The sequence below is a fragment of the Psilocybe cubensis genome, chromosome 6 (assembly GCF_017499595.1).
Source record: "Psilocybe cubensis strain MGC-MH-2018 chromosome 6, whole genome shotgun sequence".
NCBI lineage: Eukaryota > Fungi > Basidiomycota > Agaricomycetes > Agaricales > Agrocybaceae > Psilocybe > Psilocybe cubensis.
This window is the reverse complement of record NC_063004.1, coordinates 2,840,433-2,861,903: the sequence shown is the minus strand read 5'-3', so window position 1 is coordinate 2,861,903 and position 21,471 is coordinate 2,840,433. Positions and strand designations below refer to the sequence as shown.

The window sequence follows — 21,471 nt, the reverse complement described above, 5'->3', positions numbered from 1 at the left end:
GGGTGCCGCTTACTATGATATATATAAATTATGGGTATAAACAGGTCAACCTCATTCCACTTCTCCTTTTCCACAGACATTCTTTCCATCAAGCGGCAGTCAATACTGGTCTCCTTCGGCCAATAAAAGGACATGGCCACGTTCCTTTCTGGCTGGGACATTCAGCTGCCGATGGACAGTGGGCGCGTGTATGATAGCGGGTTGAAATCGTGCGTGTTTGGCCCATCGTAGTTTTACATTGTGCCTCACTGTTTAACTTAGGGCAATAGCCAACACATTTGCCATTCCTTTAGCTCTAGTTATCTTCTTCGCGTCAGTCCAAACGATTTGCTTAATAAGCTCGGCTACAGTGCACCTCTGGCATCGATTTCGAGGCCGTCTCGTCGATACTACGCTCACGGGCGAAGCTTCATCATATGAGGTTCCACCGAATCCCGCAACGGTATCCTATCTTTTCAACCAGGGAAAAGTTATCAATGGTTTTTCAATATTCATATATGCAACAGCGCGACTGATCGGATGCTTCTTACTACTTTCGCTTTCATTGAGAACCCTTTCCGGATGTCCAGGCACAGAGGACTTGACTTCCTTCGTATCAAAGTGTCCTGAAGCCTTCGTGACTGTTACATATGTTAGTGGCCTTATGTCGATATATTGGAAGATGCACTAAATACTTGCAGTTTTACGCTTTTATATTGGCACTTTCATCGATGGTCGTCAGCCAATGGACAGTCGCCGCCACACGCTTAAACATCATCGTATTGCTTAGCATGTCGGCGGTTTATCTTTACAGAGACATTTGGCCAATGGCAACCTATACTGATTCCCCACAAGACGCTGATGATAGGCTTTTGTGGATTAAACTCTCAATTCTGGCCTTTACAGCGTGGTTTGTTCCTTTGTTTATACCGCGCCGCTATGTACCCGTAGATCCCAAGGTAAAGTCTTTCTGTATATGCATTAGTACGTAAAACAAGTCCCTCATAGCTCTCAGGACCCTATGCCAGTGCCAAACGACGAGCAAACATGTTCAATTTTTTCGCTGATATTTTTCTTTTATCTCGACCCTGTCATTCTCTTGGGATACAAAGTCGAACATATGGAAGCTCGACAGCTTCCACCTCTATGCGACACCGATCGTTCTGCGGTTCTGGTAAAAGACGCCTTTCCAGTGAGTATCGTCTCTTAAATAGTTACGAGCATACCAATAACATTGCATAGCATATGGATATCTTCAGAGGAGCGAAGAAGAGACACATTGTTTTTGGCCTCCTTCGTGCTTTCCGTGCGTACTGAATCTGATTCTCTCTGCTTAACTGATATTGATTTCTCACTAGGCAAAGAATATTCTGTTATGGCATTCTGCGTTGTCGGACAAGTTGTTCTTGGATTTTTCTCACCAATCGGCATCAACAGAATTTTGACGTGAGTGTCTCATGAACCTAGTTCCCTTTTGGCTATTATATTGATGATTTAAACTACAGTTATCTCGAAAATGGCGGCGAAGGGGCAATTGTGCGACCTTGGTTCTGGATTTTATGCCTTTTCATTGGCCCCATGTTCAACTCCGTGCTTTTTCAATGGTATATTTTTATGGCCACCAAAGCTCTCGCTCACGCGGAAGCTTTGATTACACAACTAGTCTTCGAGCACAGTTTACGGATCCGTCTGGCTTCAGAGTCTGGTTCTGATAGGGATGCCAAACAGGATAATGACAACTTCAGCGGCGCCGGCACACCAGACACAGCTTCTGTTAGCTCTACCAATGCTTCTGCAAGTGTGTCTACATTGAAGGATGCATCAAGTTTACTTCCAGATGCAAAGGCCCCGTCAACAGAAACGCCATCTGCATCCTTGAAGGGAAAGGGTAAGGCACCAGAAGCGCAGGCACCAGCTCCAGTCAAGCCACAACAACAACCTCCGCGCAAGGATGTCTCTAACCTGATTGGAAAAATCAACAACTTGGTCACGACGGATCTTGGGAACATTACGGACGCTCGTGACTTTCTTCTTCTTGGTCAGTTTCTAGTTGGCATTTTATTTGGATATGTCACTAATTATTTTGGCATTCAGTGCTTGCGGCGCCGCTTCAGATACTGGCATGCACATTCTTTTTATACAACTTGTTAGGATGGAGGTTTGTTTTCTGTTTTTGTTTCGTTCACATCTTTTTATACTAATGTAATTTCAAGCTCTTTTGTTGGGCTTGCAGCCATGATTATGTGCCTCCCTATTCCCGGATATGCCGCGAAACTTCTACAAGACGTTCAACGACACCGAATGAAAATGGTAAGACCTAAATTTTAGATGTTATCGAAATATCTCTCCTGTTTACGCATCAATTATTAGACAGATGCAAGAGTTCAAGATGTAACTGAAGGTCAGTTGTACTGAATAAAGGCCCAGAAATGTTCTAAGAAAATTCCAGTCGTGAGTGTTCTGAGGATGGTTAAACTCTTCGGCTGGGAAGGCGATATGTCCAAGAGGATTAAAGAGAAAAGGGACCAGGAGCTATCTGCTATATGGAAATATAAGGTATAATTTACCTGTCATACTGTTCAATATAGATGTCATGCTGATCGAGTCACGCCGTAGATTCTTTCAATGATTACAGGTCTTTCAAAGTACGTTTATTCGAAATCGCCGCGGTTGATCTGTGACGTCATACCTCTATTGCAGCGTTTTGATCCCAAACATTACAATGATTGCAACATACGCTACCTACACTCTGATTATGAAGCAGAGTCTGACGCGTAAGTGATATTATGTAGCTTTAGAACTACATCATGTAACTGACAATATTTAGCATCGATCATCTTTTCGAGCGTGACTGTATTTTCCATGCTTAGAATACAGCTACAGCGAATACAATGGCAGATAGCTGAAAATATACAAGGTAATTTCCATCTTCCTGTCCTTCGAACACGACAATATGAACAATCAATATTTCATCCAGGCAAGGTTTCTTTGGATCGCGTGACAGATTTCTTGCAGAAAACAGAGCTTCTGGACTCATTTCAAGCCAACCTGTCTGATGGCCCGTTGCCCTTAGTGGATACCAGAAATGAACACGACATTGGCTTCAGAAATGCAAGTTTCTCATGGCGAGTTGAATCGGATGACGATATTCAAAGGCCATCTCGTCGCTCATATCGACTAAAAATTGAGGGCGAACTACTGTTTAAACGCGACTGCATCAACCTGATTGTTGGCCCGACGTACGTAGCACATCTTTGAATGTGTAGAACTTACTCAATGTACAACAGAGGGTCCGGTAAAACTTCGATACTGATGGCTCTCCTTGGTCTGTGTTGATTTATATTTTCATTATGAAAGGCATACTTATCTTGGCTTACCCAGGGGAAATGCATTTTATCCAATCCACCGACTCTTGGTTCAACCTTCCGAGAGAAGATGGTGTCGCTTATGCCGCTCAGGAGTCGTGGGTCCAGAATGAAACGATTCGTGATAATATCTTATTCGGATCGCCATATGATGAAGATCGTTATCGTAAAGGTGAGAAAATTACAATTGCATTGCATTCACAATCAATCTAATTTTGTGTCAAAAGTCATCTACCAGTGCGCTTTAGATCGGGATATAGAATTGTTCGAAGCGGGGGATGCCACTGAGGTTGGAGAAAAGGGTATCACACTAAGGTATGTATTAACGTTGTCATTAACCCATCATAACCATAACTAAATGAGAGACAATGCCAGTGGCGGACAGAAGGTATGCGACTTTGAAGGCATCGGGTCAATTTTTGCTGATTACGACACTGCAGGCACGGATCACGCTCGCTAGAGCCATTTATTCGAAGGCGAAGATCATTCTATTGGATGACGTTCTTGCAGCGCTTGACGTCCACACGTGAGTGTTGGGTGTGATGACTTGTAAAGTGCTGCTGAACATGATGAGGTGCACAGAGCTGTCTGGATTGTCAACAAGTGCTTCCGAGGAGAGTTAGTCAGGGGACGAACCATTTTATTAGTGGTCAATTTCCAATCAACTGTCGTTGCTTCGCTTACGCTAACACTTTAAGACAGACCCACAATGTGGCGGTGGTGGCACCCATTGCAGGCTTTATCGTTTCGCTGGGAAATGATGGGACAATACAGGCCCAAGGGTCTGACACCAAAGCTATTCTTGACATTGATCAAACATTCGCCCACGAAATGCAGGAAAATGAAGAAGAAATCTCGATGTCGATGAAAGAGGTTCCCTCTATGGCTAAGAAAGAGGGGGTAAGCGGGAAGCTTGTACTGTCTGAAGAAGTTGCGAAAGGCCACGTAACGTGGAAATCTATCAAATTGTTTATATCTGCCTTGGGCGGAGACTATCCCTTCGTCTTTTATTGTTTGCTAATGAGCCTGTATCTTGTTTCCAACTGGACAAGGGCATTTCAGACATGGTTCTTAGGGTACTGGGGATCCCAATACGAGAGGCACTCACCAGAAGAAGTAAAAACATTCCTGTAAGTGCTCCAAGTGCTTTGCTAACTTTGGTTTACTTTCCAAGTGACATGTTACTGAATATTGTTCATTAGGTTCCTTGGATTTTACTCACTCATCATTTTCGGATCGATGTCCCTTTCCTTTGCAGCATACATATATTATACATATGGGACCATGCGTGCGTCCAGAACCATCAACGCGCTGCTCGTAGAATCAGCACTGTCTAGTACATTACGGTATGAATTGATTATTAGTCTACTTTTATTAAACATGGCTGACGTTGTGATTTAAGTTGGCTTGACGAGACCCCGACGTCAAGAATTATCGCCCGATGTACCCAGGACATACGTGCACTGGATGGGCCTCTGACCACTCAACTTCTTGAAATGATCAATGTGGCAATTAGCATGATCACGAACTTTGGTGTTATCATTATTTTCACCCCCGTGTTTCTGTCCCCAGGCATAGCTGTGGCGGCCCTTGCCTTGTACCTCGGAAATATGTATCTCAGGGCCCAGTTATCTGTTAAAAGAGAGAAAAGGTGTGTCATAGTTATGTCTTTTGTTGACAGCTAATCGTCAACCTTTCATGCCAGCAATGCCCGATCACCTGTTCTGGCTCATTTTGGCGCTGCAGTTGCTGGTTTAGGTAAGAGAATAGGCTTCTAGCATACTGCATCATGATCAACTTTGTAATGCATGTTTTTAGTGTCCGTCCGTGCATATGGTGTTCAAGAGGCCTTTATAGCTGAATCATTGAAGCGCATCGACCACTATACACGGATTGCAAGGGTATCGTACAACCTTAACCGATGGGTTGGTATTCGGATCAATTTTCTGGGAAACCTTTTCAGTGTCGCTATAGCCTCCTACCTTGTGTACGGGATCTTCCTCGGCTCGTCCAATACCGGTTTTACATTGAGTATGGCTGCAGAATTTTGTTCAATGATTCTTTACTGGGTCAGAGTATTCAACGAATTCGAGGTTCAGTCCAACAGGTGTCCTTTATTTCCAATTTATTCAGAGAACACTTACTGACGTAATGGGCCACAGCCTCGAGCGCATACAAGATTATATAGATATCGATCATGAGCCATCTCCGACTCCCCAAGGCAAGCCTCCTGCCGCCTGGCCTACCAGCGGTGAAATTGTGGTCGAAAATCTCTCCGCACGATATTCCCAGGTACGAAGTACCGAAGAAGTTGTGATATAACCTCGTCATTTATTCTAAACCTGTGAAGGCTGGACCAACTGTTTTGCACAATCTGTCTTTTCGCATCGGATCTGGCCAGCGTGTTGGCGTTGGTAAGTGATACAATGAAATTCGTGAAGAGTGGACTGACTTTACTGTCACTCAAGTTGGTAGGACAGGGAGCGGAAAGGTAAGCCTTCTTTTATCAGGTTGTGTCAACGAGGTCAAATTGTATACAGAGCTCTCTAACGCTTGCCCTTCTGCGATGCATTGTGACTGAGGGGACAGTCTATTACGATGGCATTGATACAAACAAAATTAATCTGGATGCATTGAGGTCGAATATAACCATCATTCCTCAGACGGTGAGCAGGACATGCCATCTCTCAATGCTATTACTAACATTTAGCTCTAGCCTGAACTAATCAGCGGTATGGCTCTTAGGACTTTACATTACAGTGTGATTAATGCATGTATGCTAGGAACCCTTCGAAGGAATTTGGACCCACTTGATCTGCATGATGATGCAACCTTGAACGACTCACTTCGCTCAGCTGGATTGTTCTCAATTCAAGAAGGGATGGAAGAGCACCGCATCACACTCGATACAAATATCTCAGCAGGAGGTAGTAATCTTTCAGTTGGTGAACGGCAAATTATTGCACTTGCACGTGCTATAATTCGCGGTAGTAAACTTCTTATCCTCGATGAAGGTGAGCCATAGTTTATTGGTGCCACATACACACAAACCGATGTCAGTACTCTCTTTCTAGCGACCTCGGCCATCGGTATGTTTTCCACGGAAAGCCGTGGACTGCATTTAATCATGTTCTTGTATAACAGACTATAAAACGGACGCAGTCATACAGACTACACTTCGGCGCAAGTTGGATCCTGGCGTAACGGTAATTACCGTGGCACATCGTTTACAGACAATCATGGATGCAGATGTAATTGTACGTTCATGTCAGCTTCTTTTACCATCATTCGATTTTAACGTAATATTAGATGGTGCTTGACGAAGGCCACATCGTAAGCATACCTTTTTTATCCTCGCAGATCACGATAAGATGAACAATGCTAGATTGAATTTGACTCACCCAAAGCTCTTCTCCACAAAGAGGGTAGTAAGTTCAAGGGTATGGTGGACGAGAGTGGTGATAAGACTGCCCTTTATGATATGGCTGAGGGGAGATCATCGTCGGGTTACTAATGCATTAATTATAAGATAATTTGCAGTTGCCTTTGTCAATATACCCTTCTGTTTGAACTGACGAGTCAACGTTGCAACGCTGCACGGGGTCTGACATTAAATCCAGATTTTACACGATGTTGTCTAGACGTTCTAACCCCGAAATCTTCAAACCAGGAAGATTAGGTTTTACCCGCCTTTCGACATTACTCCAGGTAGGCGTTGTAATAACAAGCCAACCCAACTACTTCCGGTCCAAAGATGCCTCAGCTATCTTATATAGCGACTCCCTGTCGTCACTTTCGTCCACGAGGGATTTGAAATAACCCCCTTCCAAACCGAGAAGCGTTCTCGGAGAATCAAATTCGACCTACACTTCGATGAGAAAAGGTGGCTCAATTTACAGTATAAACAGACTTACCATTTTTCCACTGTCCAGGACCAGCTGGTATGAGTCAGTACCCCTCTAAATTACAAAGATGAAGACATTGCGTTCGAATTCTTACTATTTTGTCGGCATCCATAATGGTCCTGAGTCGATGAGCCACGGTCAATACAGTAACATCTGCACCAAGTTGGTTCCGTAGAGATGACTGTATAATCAAGTCGGTTTTGTGATCTAAACACTGGGTTAGAGCCATAAAAATATAAAGTGTACAACAAACCAATGGCCGAGGTCGCTTTGGACAAAAAATTAGATTTCAAGAAAGTGGGAGTGAAGTGCGATGAACGAACCTTCATCCAGAATGAGCAGTTTGCTATTGCGGACAATAGCTCTGGCTAGTGCAATGATCTGACGTTGTCCAACCGACAGATTCCCGCCTGCGCTTGAAATGTTGCTATCTAAAGTGATACGTCCTCCTTCCTCCTCTGCTTCCAAGGAAAACAGACCAGCGGCACGGAGGGCATTATTCAAGGTAGCATCATCGTTTTCACCGAAAGGATCCAAATTGCGACGCAGGGTTCCTGGTTTTGCAGCATCGAGTGTGAATCATGTTTTGAATGAAAGTAAAAGAACAATTACCACTGAGCAGTTCAGGCTGAGGTAGGGGTAAGAACGCGGTTCAAACTGAATACATAAGCTGACACACCATCTGGGGAATAATAGTTATATGAGACCTCAATTCGTTCAAGTTAACTTCATCAATAGGAAGTCCGTCAAAGTAGACTTTTCCCTCCGTTAGAATGCATCGCAGGAGGGATAATGTCAGTGAGCTCTGGTATTTATTTGAACAGGCTTGTCAGAATGTGGAATGATGTTGCTAACCTTTCCGCTGCCCGTCCTTCCCACTGCGTTGAAAATGTACTTAGAAGTATATCAGTAAGAGCAAAAATCTAGTACCTATTCCAATTCGCTGCCCTGGCTTGACGTGAAAGGATATGTGCTTTAACACTATTGGGCCATCCTTTTTTCCGGATATATCAATGATGGGATAGCGTAAGGTAAGCGAATTAGCATACCTGAGAGTACCTTGATGAGAGGTTTTCCACTCGAAGCTCACCGCTGGTTGGCCATGCCGCTGGTGGTTTACCAGCCTGGGTTGGCTTTGGTTCGTGTTCAATATCAATATATGATTGTATTCTCTCCAAGCTGACTTTAATTAGTATACAGAGAGAAGATAATTGTTGACTATCGCACCTGTTAGCCTGCACCTCGAGATCGTTGTGCTCCATGACTAGATACAGAACAAGTCTGTTGAAAAAGATTACCATTTTCAAAGCAAAACCGATGTTTCCCGAGCTCAAATTTGTCTGCGAGACCAGATAGGACGCCACCCCTCCCGTAAAAAAGGCACCAATAAAGTCAATACGGATGGACAGCCATCGATTTAGGTTGTAGGAAACCCGGGCGATTTTTGAATAGTGGTCGATCCTTCTCAACGATTCTGCTTTCAGAAGTTCTTGAGCACCGTACGCCCGTATAGAAGCTAGACAGAGTTGTGAGAAAATCCACACTAGGGTAATAGAGTAAACGCACTTAAGCCAGTCATAGCTGCCCCAAAATGAGCTAGCACAGGTGCCCGTGCGTTGCTAATAGAGGCATGTATCAAACTATCCTTAAGCTGACATATTTCTGAAGCTCACCTCATCTCTCGCTGCACAGATAACTGTGCTTTGAGATATGTGTTGGCAACATACACACCGGCAATGGCAACCAAAAGACCTGGCCCAAGTATCATAGGCGCCACGACGGCTGGGATTGCCAACTGAACCATCATACAAGTCATGATTTCTACGACAAAGTAGAAGGAATTTTGGATCGACCCGTCGACTGTTGCTATGTCCCCAGTACATCGTGCAACAATTCTGGACAAAGGCGTCTCATCTAACCATCTGAGATGGGATTAAATTGGCTTTAAGATGTCGTAAATGACAATAATCACGTACCTGAATGTGGAGGTAAGAATAGATTCGACTAGCTGATCGTTGACTGATCTCGATGCTCTGATAGTTGCAGAGTTGTAAAGGGTTGAAACTAGTGCGGAGAGTATCAGAGCCGCTATGACAATGAATGTATAACTTGTTAGATAACTATGGAAAGATTGTGAGTGATTAAATCTCTGGATCAAGCATAGACTTACTATGAAAACTGGACATCGGTCGGGTTTTGATTTTCATACTGGGACCCCCAAAATCCTAGAAACCAGGAGCTGAGCAAACGGGCAATCTCGGTGCAGATAATACCTAGGATCCATATAATTAAAAAATACGCCGGTCTGTTCCCACTGAGTCCTTTAACGTATAGCATTATGGACCTCCATCGCACTCGACCTTGTTCAATTTCCTCGGCTAGAATGAGCTTTCCGTTCTTCCCGACTTCTTCACCGACTGTAGTCTCGGCCTTGTTTTCGAGTTGATCATTTTCATCCGCTTCCAGATCGATTCCTTGTGAAATCGCGCCTGATATGTCACTGCCAGCACCACGAGCAACCCCGTCGAGACCGACTGAAACAATGTAGTCGGAGATTGGAGTTGTGAGAGTGACATGGTGTGTCTGTTCGTTTACAACAATTAGCGAAGGACTCAAGAGAAAGAATTTATACCAACCACAAGTATAATAGTACGCCCACGAACTAAATCCCCTTTCAAACAATCGTTCACCACCGCTTTGGCTCTACATAAAGTTGAGTCAGAAGACATGTGGTGGCTTAGCTACAAAATGAAATACAAACGTGTGGACGTCAAGGGCAGCAAGTATGTCGTCAAGTAGCAGTATCTCTGCCGATGAGTACACCGCTCGTGCTAGAGTCAGACGTGCCTTCTGTCCGCCACTGTTAGAAGTCGGTTAATCAATTCGTCAAATCACTTGATTATTACTGCAGAAATACCTCAGAGTCAATCCTTTCTCACCGACCTCTGTGTTATCTCCGGCCTCAAAGAGTTCCAGATCGTGCTTCAGTGCGCACTGATTAATGACTATCCACAATATTAGAACGGAATCCATGAAAAACAGATAATATAAATTGCCTACCTTTCTGGTAACGTATTTCATCGTACGATGAACCAAAAAGAATATTTTCCCTGATGGTCTGGTTTTGGACCCATGATTCTTGGGCCGCATACGCTACACCTCCTTCACGAGGTAGGTTATACCATGAGTCCATTGATGACGGAATATAATGCATTTCACCTAAAGTAAAATACAATGTCAACGGCAAGGGAGGAGGCGGGAGATCATAACATTACCAAGAAGCGCCATGAGAACAGATGTTTTACCGGCCCCGCTGTTTCGTAATAAATGAATCATACTATTCTGTCTGGATAGTCGCAATCACTTACGTAGGGCCAACTATAAGATTGATGCAACCTCGCCTGAAGTTTAATTCGCCGTTAATACGAAGACGAAATGATCTAGAGGGGGATTGTGTAGTGGCACTTTCATCTTCCTCTGCCCAAGTGAATTCGGCATTTTTAAAGCCTATATCTCCCTCACGACAATGTTCATTAGGCTTATCAGACGTATACCGGTCCAAAAGTTCAGTTTCTCTAAGGAAATGCGCTATGCGATCCAAGGACACCTTGCCTAAGACGTTTCAGCAACATATCCGTTGGAGAAATAGAGTAGAGACTAACCTTTCACAGTCCATGAGAAGATAAAAGAACTCTTTGTCAGAACACCACGTAGCATGTCAAATACGGCAATGGAAGAGAAGATCTTCGAAGCTGAAAGGAAGTTTAATCCTAGTGGTTCACCTCCACGTAACGGAAATACTAACCAGTTAAGCTTTCTCCCATAACTCCAGCATGTACTCCAAATGTAACAACCATCGTTATAGTGGGGATCGTAGAGCTACATTGCACAACAGGACAGGGGGCTATGGATAAGGCGTCTGTATCAGTCACTGTTTATTAACACTTACGTGATTATACGATTAAGAAGGTTAACCATCTAAACACAATATGAAGTTCAGAAGGCCATGGCGCACAATTTGGACATCGAAATTTCTTACTCTGCTTTTCCAGATCCATTCCAATTCATCATCTCGTTTTGACTTTAAGATCGCCTTCATTCTATCCTCCCATCCGAATAGCTTGATCATGCGTAAAACGCCGATAGCTGGGAAAGTGTGAATTAGTCTGTAGACCCTGCATTTTCTATGGTTCAGAAAGGTAGTTACTCTCTGCAACAGTCTCAACTCGTGCATCTGTCTAGTAGCGAGAAGATGATATAGATCAGTTCAAAAATATTTTAGGAAAAGGCGCTAACCCTTTCTAGTTTCCGTTTCTCAATACTTTGCAAACGTGACCCAAGATAGCCAGGAACTGGAATAAGAAGTAGTGTCGATGCAAGACCAACAAACGCACTAGGAAGCTTTGTCAGGCCTTCGTAGGGAGACAGTATATCTTTTATCTTACCTCCATCCAAGGACCTTGTAGAGGAACGTTATGGCAACTATGAGCTCTATAGGAACTTGGAGGACTGTTCAACGAGAAAAGAACGTAAGGAAAGTTTTGATCCAAGGAACAGGGCAAGTTACCCACATAAAATTATGAAGCTCCTGGCGCCCAGAACATTGTCCACATCCACGGTGACCATTGTGTTGATTTTTCCGACCAAGTTGTCTTTCTTGTGCTCTCCAGCCGTTGCAACTGAAGATCCATTTTGGCTCGTTTCAGCCTTGAGCCGGATACGAAAGCTATGTTCGAACAACAACTCGGTCAGTATGGCACGTGCTCTAACCATGGTCAGAGTAACAATGTATGTATGAGCTTGCGAACATATTGAAACAACGAGTGGCCCAGCAAATAGGCACAGAACCCATGCCCAAGGTCGAACATAGGCATCCTGAACCCCTTTCTCGAGTGATCTAAACAAAAGCGTATGAACCAACAATATTTGTGGTGCTTGTGAACAATGCTCAGTCACACTTACGCCAAAATTCTGTTCAGGGCAATTGGCGATAAGTAACTAGCCCCAACCTCCATGATAAGTAACACGCTGATTATGAGATACTCGCGCACTTCACTACAGTCAGTGAAAGAGAAAAGAGTTCAACACAATTACATACAGAAGATTTGCATTAAACTGAAAAAGAGGTGTTTCTTGGATGCCTCGTGAAATGGGTCAAGGTGCTGTGGATCTAACAGTGAGAGAAATAAGTCAGAATAATTAATAAAACTTACTGGAAAGGCTTTAGCTGTGAGATAACCTGAGCAATCATAGTCCGCAAGCGTTGGGAGGCGAGTATGGGGAAGATGAGGGACCTTTGAGGCCTCGAGAATCACGGGGTTCATATAACCATAAGTCCAGAGAGAGAAGAGAGACGCCATTTGCTCTGGGATTGGACTCTGCATTGGGTGCTAGATAACTTGACTCAGTACCTTACCCCGTAAAGTAAAGATCAAACTGACTTTTGGATCCACAGGGTTGTATTTTCGAGGGGTGAACAAAGGAATAAATACAGCCGTAAGCACCAAGATAAAAAATTTTGCCCATAAGATGGTCCCCTCAGCGGTGTCAGCAGGCGATTCAGTGTATGTAGCAAGTGGCCAGAGGTCGCGGTATGCATATACACCTAATATGGAGAAAAGAACGAGCACGTTATGCTTCGTCAAAGTCTCACTCCAAGTCGAAAAGAGCAGGGATCCGGCGGCCAATATGGAGGTGTAGACCTGCACTCAAAATTTGTAAGCGACTAGGATGAAAATAAAGGATTCCACGCACAAGAACTAGGACAGAAACAAATGATAGACAGAAACGTTCTGGATCGTCATGTTTGTTAAAGGCTGTGATAAGCCACAGAGATAGCAGCGCGAGGCACCCCAAAAGTCGACCAGTTTTATAGAAATAATGAAGACTTTTTGTGTGTATCCAGGCAGTAGCTTTTGGTTGATCACGAAGGTGTTCTATAAGTTCCGGATCAACCTCATTGGAACTAGAGTTGTCTGTGTATGACTTGGGATACAGTTGGGAGAAATGGTTGTAAACCAGATTGCCCAACAGGATGACCGCCGAAATGAGAGAGACAACGGCCGGAATTATTAAGCTATTGCGTCACAGGGATCAGTGAGTTCGAGTAAAGTATTCAAAAACTGTCATTACATGTAGTATTCGGAGTTTAAAGCCAGCTGAGCTTTGGCTGTCCCATAATTCCAGGCTTTGGGTGTCTGAAGAAAACCAGGGGAAACAGCCATGGGGACTTTGGTTGGGGAAGATGATATAGCTGACCGTTGAAAAAAATAATAACGAACCTTTGGTTTTATATTAAATTGTAACATAGTGTACGGAATTCATCGCGAACCCTGTTCAAAAATATTCGCGTCTAAAGATATGTTGACAAGTTGGTTACGCGAGCCTCGAGGCAAACATGAGGCTATCGTTTTCCACATGAGACATCGTGGGTAGTTCTGCTAAACTTGGGATTGGGGATAAATATATGCGTTAATAAAGATCAGCCAGCCGGTAATGGCTGTCAGTTGAACTGAAACACAATAAATACCAATGCCTTCCGCGGTTTGGCCTGGGATTCGGGAGATATGGTATCTGTTAACGTCAATCATGGATGCAATGTACGAGAAGTTCCGTTGACAAGTGTGTCATGGCATGGGTAAGCAGAATAGAGAGACTTGATTCAAGGTTTCATCGTAGGTAAGTAAGAATACCTGGCCAGTGGGTAAGCGACGAAGCGTTGCTTCGCAGCCTCCGAAATACCTGCCCTTATGTACACACGTGACTAGACGGGCTTGGCCCTCAACGCTCCTCAAAGGCTCAAAACCTCCAAAACCTTGGAAGCTGAGATCCTCCCCATCATATGTGAATTCCGCGTTAGTTTGATTTCCTCCATACATGACTCGGCCTACCAGCATGCATCAACCTAAAAAGGACCAAGGCTCCAAACAAATTTCATATATATACGCGTAACTTGTATATCAATCTAAACTCGTGAAGGATTTGTGTCTTGAGGAAGTATACTGGTTCAGATGAGAAAGTTTTGTAAGACTGGCCAAGACGCTCTGAAGTCAAGTCTCTCTCTCTTTGTATCCTGCCAATTCGTGTAGAATTGCTTGATCTCCGCTTCCATCGACTAATGCTCGAAGGATGCCTTGTGGGCGTTCTAACAAAATTCTCGGGGAGTCAAATTCGGCCTGTTGGAGAGAGGAAGGAATCAATAATCTAATAGAAGTTTAAATAAGATTTTTCTTACAATTTTTCCGTTATCAAGAACCATCTACGCAAGGGTTATTAGTCTGTATAGCGTCGAAACTTAGAGAGATTGAAGCATACAATTTTGTCGGCGTCCATTATTGTCTGGAGCCTATGGGCAACAGTGATCACAGTCACATCGGCACCAAGCTTACTCCGGAGAGTACTCTGAATCACAGCATCCGTTTTATAGTCTGCGATGATTTTGGTCAATATCACTGTCGGTCAGCCATGAGCGAAATACATACCAATCGCCGATGTTGCTGTGTGATAGGTAGGGTAAGTATAGTAGACAGCATTAAAGTTAGACCGAGGGCGGACCTTCATCCAGAATCAATAACTTGCTACCGCGAACCATGGCCCTGGCGAGTGCAATGATCTGTCTCTGACCAACTGAAAGGTTGTTTCCACCACCTGCAATTTTACTATCCAAAGTGAGACTGGCTTCCCCTGCTTCTTCCTGCAACGAGAACAAGCCAGAAGCTCGAAGAGCATCGTTCAAAGTAGCATCATCATTTTGATCGAAAGGATCGAGATTTTGACGAAGGGTGCCTGCAGGGTAAATTTAACAAATGCTTCAATCTCACGACATTTAGTAGCTCACCGCTGAGAAGTTCGGGCTATGATTATTGTTCAGTGAGCATCTTTTAAACATAAACAGTACATTGCACTCACTGTTTGCGGAATAATTGTGATATTCGACCTCAATGCATCAAGGTTAAGAGTGTTGGTAGCAATGCCATCATAAAACACAGTGCCCTCCGTCAGGATGCACCTCAACAGAGCGAGGGTAAGGGAACTCTGGGCAGAGCAATCCAATTAACAATACGGAAGATGAAGAGCAATTGCATACTACCTTTCCGCTGCCAGTGCGGCCGACTAAACAAAATGGGGTTAATTCAAACTGTATGCCAATAAAGAGAAGAGAACTTGCCGACTCCTATTCGCTGACCGGAAGAAATGTGGAACGAAAGATTGTGCAGAACTTTGGGACCAGTCTGCGAAGATAGATGGGATCACCGACGCCTCAAGAAATGAACGTATCCTCACCTGAGAATAACGAGCAGATAGATTTTCGACGCGGACATCACCACTCATTGGCCAGGCGGCAGGTGGCAACCCAGATGGTGTCGGTTTGGGCTCGTGCTCGATATCAATGTACCCTTGTATACGCTCCAAGCTATTACGAAAGAATTGAGGCGGCGGCAACGTTAGCATAGGTAAGGAAGCTCACCTGTTCGACTCCACCTCAAGTTCATTGAAAATCCGAATCAGCCAAAAGATGTAGAGACAGAACCTAACAGCCATATTGAGTGAAAATCCGGTGTTCGCTGCGTTAGTACTGGATGCATATACGAGATATAGTGCGAGTGCCGATGTGAACAATGCGCCCAGTGTATCAATTCGGAACCCGACCCATCTATTGATGGTCCATGATGTTCGAGCTGTGCGAGAGTAATGGTTGATGCGTTTGTATGACTCATGAGCAAAAGCCCTCTGTGCGCCATACGCGCGAATCGAGACTAGAAAACAGAGTTAGGAATATGTGCAGGGCGAGAAGGGGAAATAGGTACCAAGGCCATGGATTGCAGCGCTGAAGTGAGCCAACAACGGGGATCGTGCATTGCTAAAGGCAAGAGTTGGTATACATACATTCCGGGACCGATAGAGACATACCTCATCTCTCTCTTGAGGGAAAGCTGGGCTTTTAGGTATAAGTTTCCCACGACAATTCCAGATATCGCGACCACGACACCAGGCAGCAAAAAAACTGGCGTAAATAACACTATGCTCCCTAGAGAGATGAACATCCCAATGAATTGCTGTACAACCCACATGAGCGACTGTGAAATTGGACCGTCAACGGTACGGATATCTTGGGTACATCGCGCGATGATACGAGCTGTGGGTGTCTCATCCAGCCACCTGAACACAAACGTTGAAAAGGTTAAGGTAAAGGGATATGACACAGTGCGCACCGCAATGTACTCGAAAATACTGAATCAACGATCTTTGCATGTATAACCTTTGACGCTTTGACGGAGCGCCACTGGTAGTAGAAGTTCACTGCAGCGTATATGGTGAGCCGCAACAAAAGAACGGTTGCAAAGATGGATAGGTAACTGTAAAGAGGTTAATGCAATTGGCGAGGAGTTAGGAGGAAACTTTGACTGACTATAGAAGGTTGACATCAGATGGTGCGTGTCTTTCATATTGAGATCCCCATAAACCAAGGAACCACGGCGAGAACATAGAGATGCTTTCAGATGCAATCAATCCTCCAATCCAGAGTAGACAAAATACGATAGGCCGGTTTCCGGCTAGTCCTGACAGGAGCAATTTGATAGATTTCCATGTGATATGACCCTGAACGATTTCTTCCGCCATAACAAGCTTGCCATCTTTAGCTGCTGTGGGTGCCGCCTTGTCAGCGTGTTCCTCCTGAGAGATCTCCGCCGCATCGTCGATATTTTCAGCCAGAACTTCTTCGACTTTTGTTAGGGGAGTAACTTCATTATGGCGAGTAACGATGCTGCCATCCAACCCCATAGTAATGATATATTCTGCAACGGGTCCGGCCAAAGCGACATTATGAGTCTGGTATAGAAGTTCTATCAGTACATCGAAATTATACAGAAGTATCGAATCTAAATATACTCACAACCAACAAGATCGTACGGCCTTTCACAAGGTCTCCTCGGAAACAATTATCGATGATCCAAGCCGACCTATATGTTGATCAATATTAATATTAAAAATATACAATCAACGTACGTATGGACATCCAACGCGGCAAGCACATCATCCAAGAGGATGATTTCTGCCGACGAGTAGATAGCTCTCGCAAGTGTGACTCGGGCCTGAAATCCATTAAAATTGCGCTGAGCGGTATTGTAGCAGCAATTACCTTTTGGCCACCGCTACAAAAATGACTCAGCCAGAGGCAAAAAAAAGAGAAGATAATCACAAACCTCAATGTCAAACCTCGTTCACCGACCTCCGTATTATCACCAGCATCGAAGAGAGTAAGATCGTGTTCCAGAGCACATTGTTTTATTACTGTTATCATATGAGATTTAGCGGATGGATCACAAGTATAAAAATAAGCACCTTGCGCGTAGCGCTCTTCATCGAATGGAGACCCGAAGACAATATTCTCACGAATCGTTGCGTTTTGAACCCATGATTCTTGCGCAGCATATGCAATGCCGCCCGCTCGAGGAAGGTTATACCAGGAGTCGGCTTGCGAGGGTAAGAAGTGCATCTCGCCTAAGTAGAATGTAATTTAATAAGCTTCGCATTAGACACGTCAATACCTACCTAACAAAGCCATAAGCATAGACGTCTTTCCGGAACCGCTAGTTACGATGAGCGCTGAACAGGCTGGAGGTCAAGGGCAGTCACTCACGTAGGTCCAATGATCAAATTAATACAATTTCGTTTGAATAACAACTCTCCTTCGACATGAAGTCTGTACTTCCTGCTTGAAGGGGTAAGTGATCCATCGTTCTCCTCATCAGACCAGGAGAACGTCGCATTCTTGAAGCCAATCTCCGTTGCACGTTCATCGTCGGCTTCCTCTTCGGGCAAAAGGAATGACGAGGACGGATCATGCTGCTTTGCATACCTGTCCAGAAGTTCGCTGTTCTGCAAAAAGGAGTTGGCGCGATCTAAGGAAACCTTGGCTATATAGTGAGGACCGTATCAGTCATCTATTTTTAGAACATCAATGATTGACTAACCTTCAATCAACAAAGAATACTGCCAGGATATTCTGTGGAGTTGTTCCTGGAGAATAGAGAAAACGGCCATGCTCGAGAAAATTTTAGATGCTAAAACCAATCAGCAATAATGGCGGGAAAATAGGGTATTTTGATTTTAGTACCAGTTAGACCTTCTTTCATAACCACAGTGTAAGATGCATAGGTGACCATCATTGATAACATTGGAGCGAGCATGCTATTGACCCTTCAGAATAGAGAACAATACATAATATTGATACACCAACCTGGATAGTTCATTGACGAGCCTGAGTTGCTGGAGATATGACAAATAAGCCAATTGGTTGTGTAGCGAGAAATTATGATGTTCACCTTTAGTTTCCAAAGCCACGAAAGCTCTTCTTCACGCTTAGCATCCAAGCGATTCGTCATCTTCCCTTCCCAACCAAATAATTTAATCATACGCAGAACTCCGACAGCTATTAATTGAGCACCGGTCAATTATTTGAACATAAATGTGACGGTATGTCTTACCCTCAGAAATGGTCTGAACCCTGGCGTCAGTCTGTATAGGAGGATTAGAGCAAGTTAGTAAACGATTATAGGGGGATCTTACAAGCTTCATTTTCGTCACTTGTACGTCCTGAACGATTTTCCCAAAATAGCCAGCGATAGGACTAAGGGCAATAGTAGTAAAGAGACCAGCTATGGCACTGCAAACCGATCAGCTCCTGGCAAGCTGTCACAAGGAAGCGAGTATACTAACCTCCAACCAAGAATATTATAGAGGAAGATAATCGCAAATGTGATCTGCAATGGTACAAGAATAACTGAAAAGCACGATAAACGTTGTGTCAACACATATCCAACAGTCACCACTTACTAAATGAAGGGAAATCGCAGCCCTCCACCATATTTTCCAGGTCGCTCGTTACCAAATTGTTAATCTTCCCGATAAGATTCTCGGCATCCCCGGAGCTCTTCTTCACTGGGGGCCCTTCATCCGCTTGGGGTTTTGCCTGTCCAGAACTCTCAGGCGTGTTATCTTGCACAGTAGAAGCCGACGCTTCGGTGGTCCCGACAGCAGTCGAAGCCTGCGTAATCTGACTCTCAGCATCCTCGCGGCTTTGATTTGGCCCCGTTTCCTCCACCGATGCAATGCTCTCGCCACCTACGACACTGCGATTATCCCCTGCCTCGGACGGCGTCGGTGTGGATTCGACACCGTCATTTGAAGTTTCAGCTTTCATCCTGATGCGCAGACTGTGCTCAAAGAAGAGCTGAGTCAACACTGCTTGCAGACGCACTCGAGCCTGGGTTTGGATATAAAGATTCCAATGCTCAAAACCAGACTGCGCGACGGGCCCGACGAACATGAATAAGACCCAGACCCAGGGTTTTACAGAAGAATCGGTACCGAATTGACGGTTTTCCAGATAGCTGACAGATAATGAGAGCGATGAAAACAATCAAACTTTTGACGCTTACTTGAGTGTCTTGTTGATGCCGATAGGGGCAACAAAACTCATTAACCCGTGAAATACAATACTGAGAGATATAATTATATATTCTCTTCCTATTCACGTTCGTGCATAAGAGTTCACTGAAAGGTTTTGGAGAAATTTGCCTCAAACTCATGGAAAAAGCTTAACAAGCCAAAGAACAAATGGCGACGTTTTGCTCCAGCGAAAGGGTCGACATACTATGCCATATTCATAACTAATATGTGGGTTCAAATGGTAAGACCATACCTTGGCAGCGCTTTCCGAAAGATACTGAGCAAAGTCGTAATCGGATAGCGGTGGCAACTGGTCGTGTCGAAGATGAGCGACCTTGTTTGCCAAAATGATAATAGGGTCCGCGTATGTATATGTTAATGCTGAGATCCATGAAGCAGTTTGCTCGGGGTTGGGAACAGGAGAAGGATTCTAAAAAGAAGTTTGAACCTTGACGCGCCAAAATCTGATGGGAACGTACCTTAGGGTCCACTGGAACATATGGATGGGGTATGAACAAAGGAATGATCACTCCTGTGACGACAAGAAGCGCAATCTTAACCCAGAGGATATTCCCTTCCGCTTGATCTTTTGGAACTGAGCCATAGTTTGCCAGGGGCCAGATATCGCGGTAAGCGTATATTGCAAGAATGGAACAGAGAATGGTGACATGGAATCTGGCTGGAGCTAATGGCCTGAAATTCAGGGAGAAGGTTGTTACGGCTAATAAGGTCGCGTAGGCCTACGATAGGATAAGAAAACGTGGAGTGAGAGATGATCTTGTTAACGACTTACATGTGCAATGGTCAGAGCTGTCTGAACACATAACGGAAAAAACGTCCACCCATTGTTCCCAGCGGCCTTCTCGCAGTCGGCAATGGCGGTAGTAAAGAAAATATACAGTAACGCGACCGAACCCACCAAACGAGCAACCATATACGCATAGATTACATATCCTCCATGTAAATGAATGTGCCAGCGCCACCTTGCAAGAAATCCCCTACGCTCCTCCGTTGACGCGGCTGCCTCGTTTGGTCTCCTTCCGTACTTGAAGCGGCTGCACACAGCGTGCGTCAACTGGGAGAAGGAGAAAATTCCGGATAGAAGCAAGGGTATGTATCGTGGGTCCTTCCAAAAGCTAGAGAATGTTAAAGACTCTATCAATACGTACAGAGTATCTGCTACACTCACGCGTCGCCAGCCTCGTAAAATTGAAGTTGTGTACCCCCAACACCGTCTCCGGCCTGGTTGACAAAGATCGAGGTCATGATTGCAGTCGGATATACGAGAATTCTGGTTGTCGATTGCTTGAAGATTAGTGAAAAGTTGTTGAATTTCCGTCTGCTTTTGACGCGTAAAGGGATGAGTCAAAGCGCGTCCGAATGTTCCCCTTCCCACAAACTTTCATGGAGCGGAGAGGGTACAAATATAAGATGGTCCAATGCTGCAACTTGATCTCCATTGTTGTTGGCAGTGGGAGCACATGGAATCGTGGATCAAATTTTCCTGGGAGAAGGACCCCGTGACACCCCTTCTGGCACTATCAAAGGTGGTGAGCCCTAGTCAGGCAGCGGTTCTTGCAACTTGTGTGAAAACAGCGTGTAAAGTCAGTTTAGGCGGCGGATAATGCCCTTGAGCGGAAAGATCAAACTCAAAGATTGCAAGGCGACCGACAAAGCCGTGTATTAGTGAACTATGAATAAGCTATAGAAACTGATACTCCTTGTCCCTCCCATCGCGTGCACAACAGTCATCCTCGCTGGCACGTATC

The 21,471-nt window shown here is 44.5% G+C and overlaps 3 protein-coding genes across 3 annotated transcripts; 1 reads left to right on the top strand and 2 right to left on the bottom strand.

The window, feature by feature from the left end:
• Nucleotides 1–1,224: 1,224 nt before the first annotated feature.
• JR316_0007384 (ATP-binding cassette transporter abc4) lies at nt 1,225–6,858 on the top strand (the record flags this gene model as incomplete). The annotated part of the gene is made up of 32 exons (XM_047893127.1): nt 1,225–1,285; nt 1,338–1,425; nt 1,485–2,017; nt 2,074–2,137; nt 2,193–2,289; nt 2,350–2,380; nt 2,429–2,535; nt 2,596–2,624; nt 2,680–2,753; nt 2,807–2,896; nt 2,957–3,218; nt 3,267–3,304; nt 3,361–3,516; nt 3,572–3,659; nt 3,708–3,732; nt 3,785–3,870; nt 3,927–3,962; nt 4,043–4,474; nt 4,547–4,690; nt 4,747–4,995; nt 5,050–5,102; nt 5,163–5,451; nt 5,507–5,636; nt 5,695–5,758; nt 5,813–5,835; nt 5,885–6,010; nt 6,061–6,076; nt 6,128–6,358; nt 6,419–6,433; nt 6,489–6,601; nt 6,654–6,677; nt 6,730–6,858. The coding sequence occupies 32 exons, from the start codon at nt 1,225–1,227 to the stop codon at nt 6,856–6,858; spliced, it is 3,903 nt and encodes a 1,300-aa protein (XP_047748409.1).
• Nucleotides 6,859–7,081: 223 nt separating this feature from the next.
• On the bottom strand, nt 7,082–10,442 carry JR316_0007383 (ATP-binding cassette transporter abc4; the record flags this gene model as incomplete). The annotated part of the gene is made up of 15 exons (XM_047893126.1): nt 7,082–7,207; nt 7,259–7,303; nt 7,344–7,456; nt 7,573–7,803; nt 8,340–8,428; nt 8,477–8,765; nt 8,816–8,868; nt 8,923–9,171; nt 9,226–9,337; nt 9,420–9,474; nt 9,605–9,832; nt 9,913–9,952; nt 10,011–10,109; nt 10,167–10,254; nt 10,310–10,442. The coding sequence occupies 15 exons, from the start codon at nt 10,440–10,442 to the stop codon at nt 7,082–7,084; spliced, it is 1,950 nt and encodes a 649-aa protein (XP_047748408.1).
• A 3,856-nt stretch (nt 10,443–14,298) lies between these two features.
• Nucleotides 14,299–20,968, bottom strand: JR316_0007382 (ATP-binding cassette transporter abc4; the record flags this gene model as incomplete). Its single annotated transcript, XM_047893125.1, has 35 exons — nt 14,299–14,424; nt 14,484–14,507; nt 14,564–14,676; nt 14,731–14,745; nt 14,804–15,034; nt 15,087–15,102; nt 15,158–15,283; nt 15,339–15,361; nt 15,435–15,480; nt 15,533–15,662; nt 15,717–16,005; nt 16,057–16,109; nt 16,160–16,408; nt 16,462–16,605; nt 16,659–17,080; nt 17,145–17,211; nt 17,258–17,343; nt 17,391–17,403; nt 17,455–17,542; nt 17,594–17,752; nt 17,804–17,841; nt 17,892–18,168; nt 18,226–18,315; nt 18,369–18,442; nt 18,492–18,520; nt 18,577–18,683; nt 18,739–18,769; nt 18,821–18,917; nt 18,971–19,034; nt 19,088–19,644; nt 19,693–19,752; nt 19,951–20,132; nt 20,182–20,442; nt 20,496–20,838; nt 20,892–20,968. 35 exons carry the CDS (start codon nt 20,966–20,968, stop codon nt 14,299–14,301), a joined length of 4,707 nt encoding a protein of 1,568 aa, XP_047748407.1.
• Nucleotides 20,969–21,471: the final 503 nt, after the last annotated feature.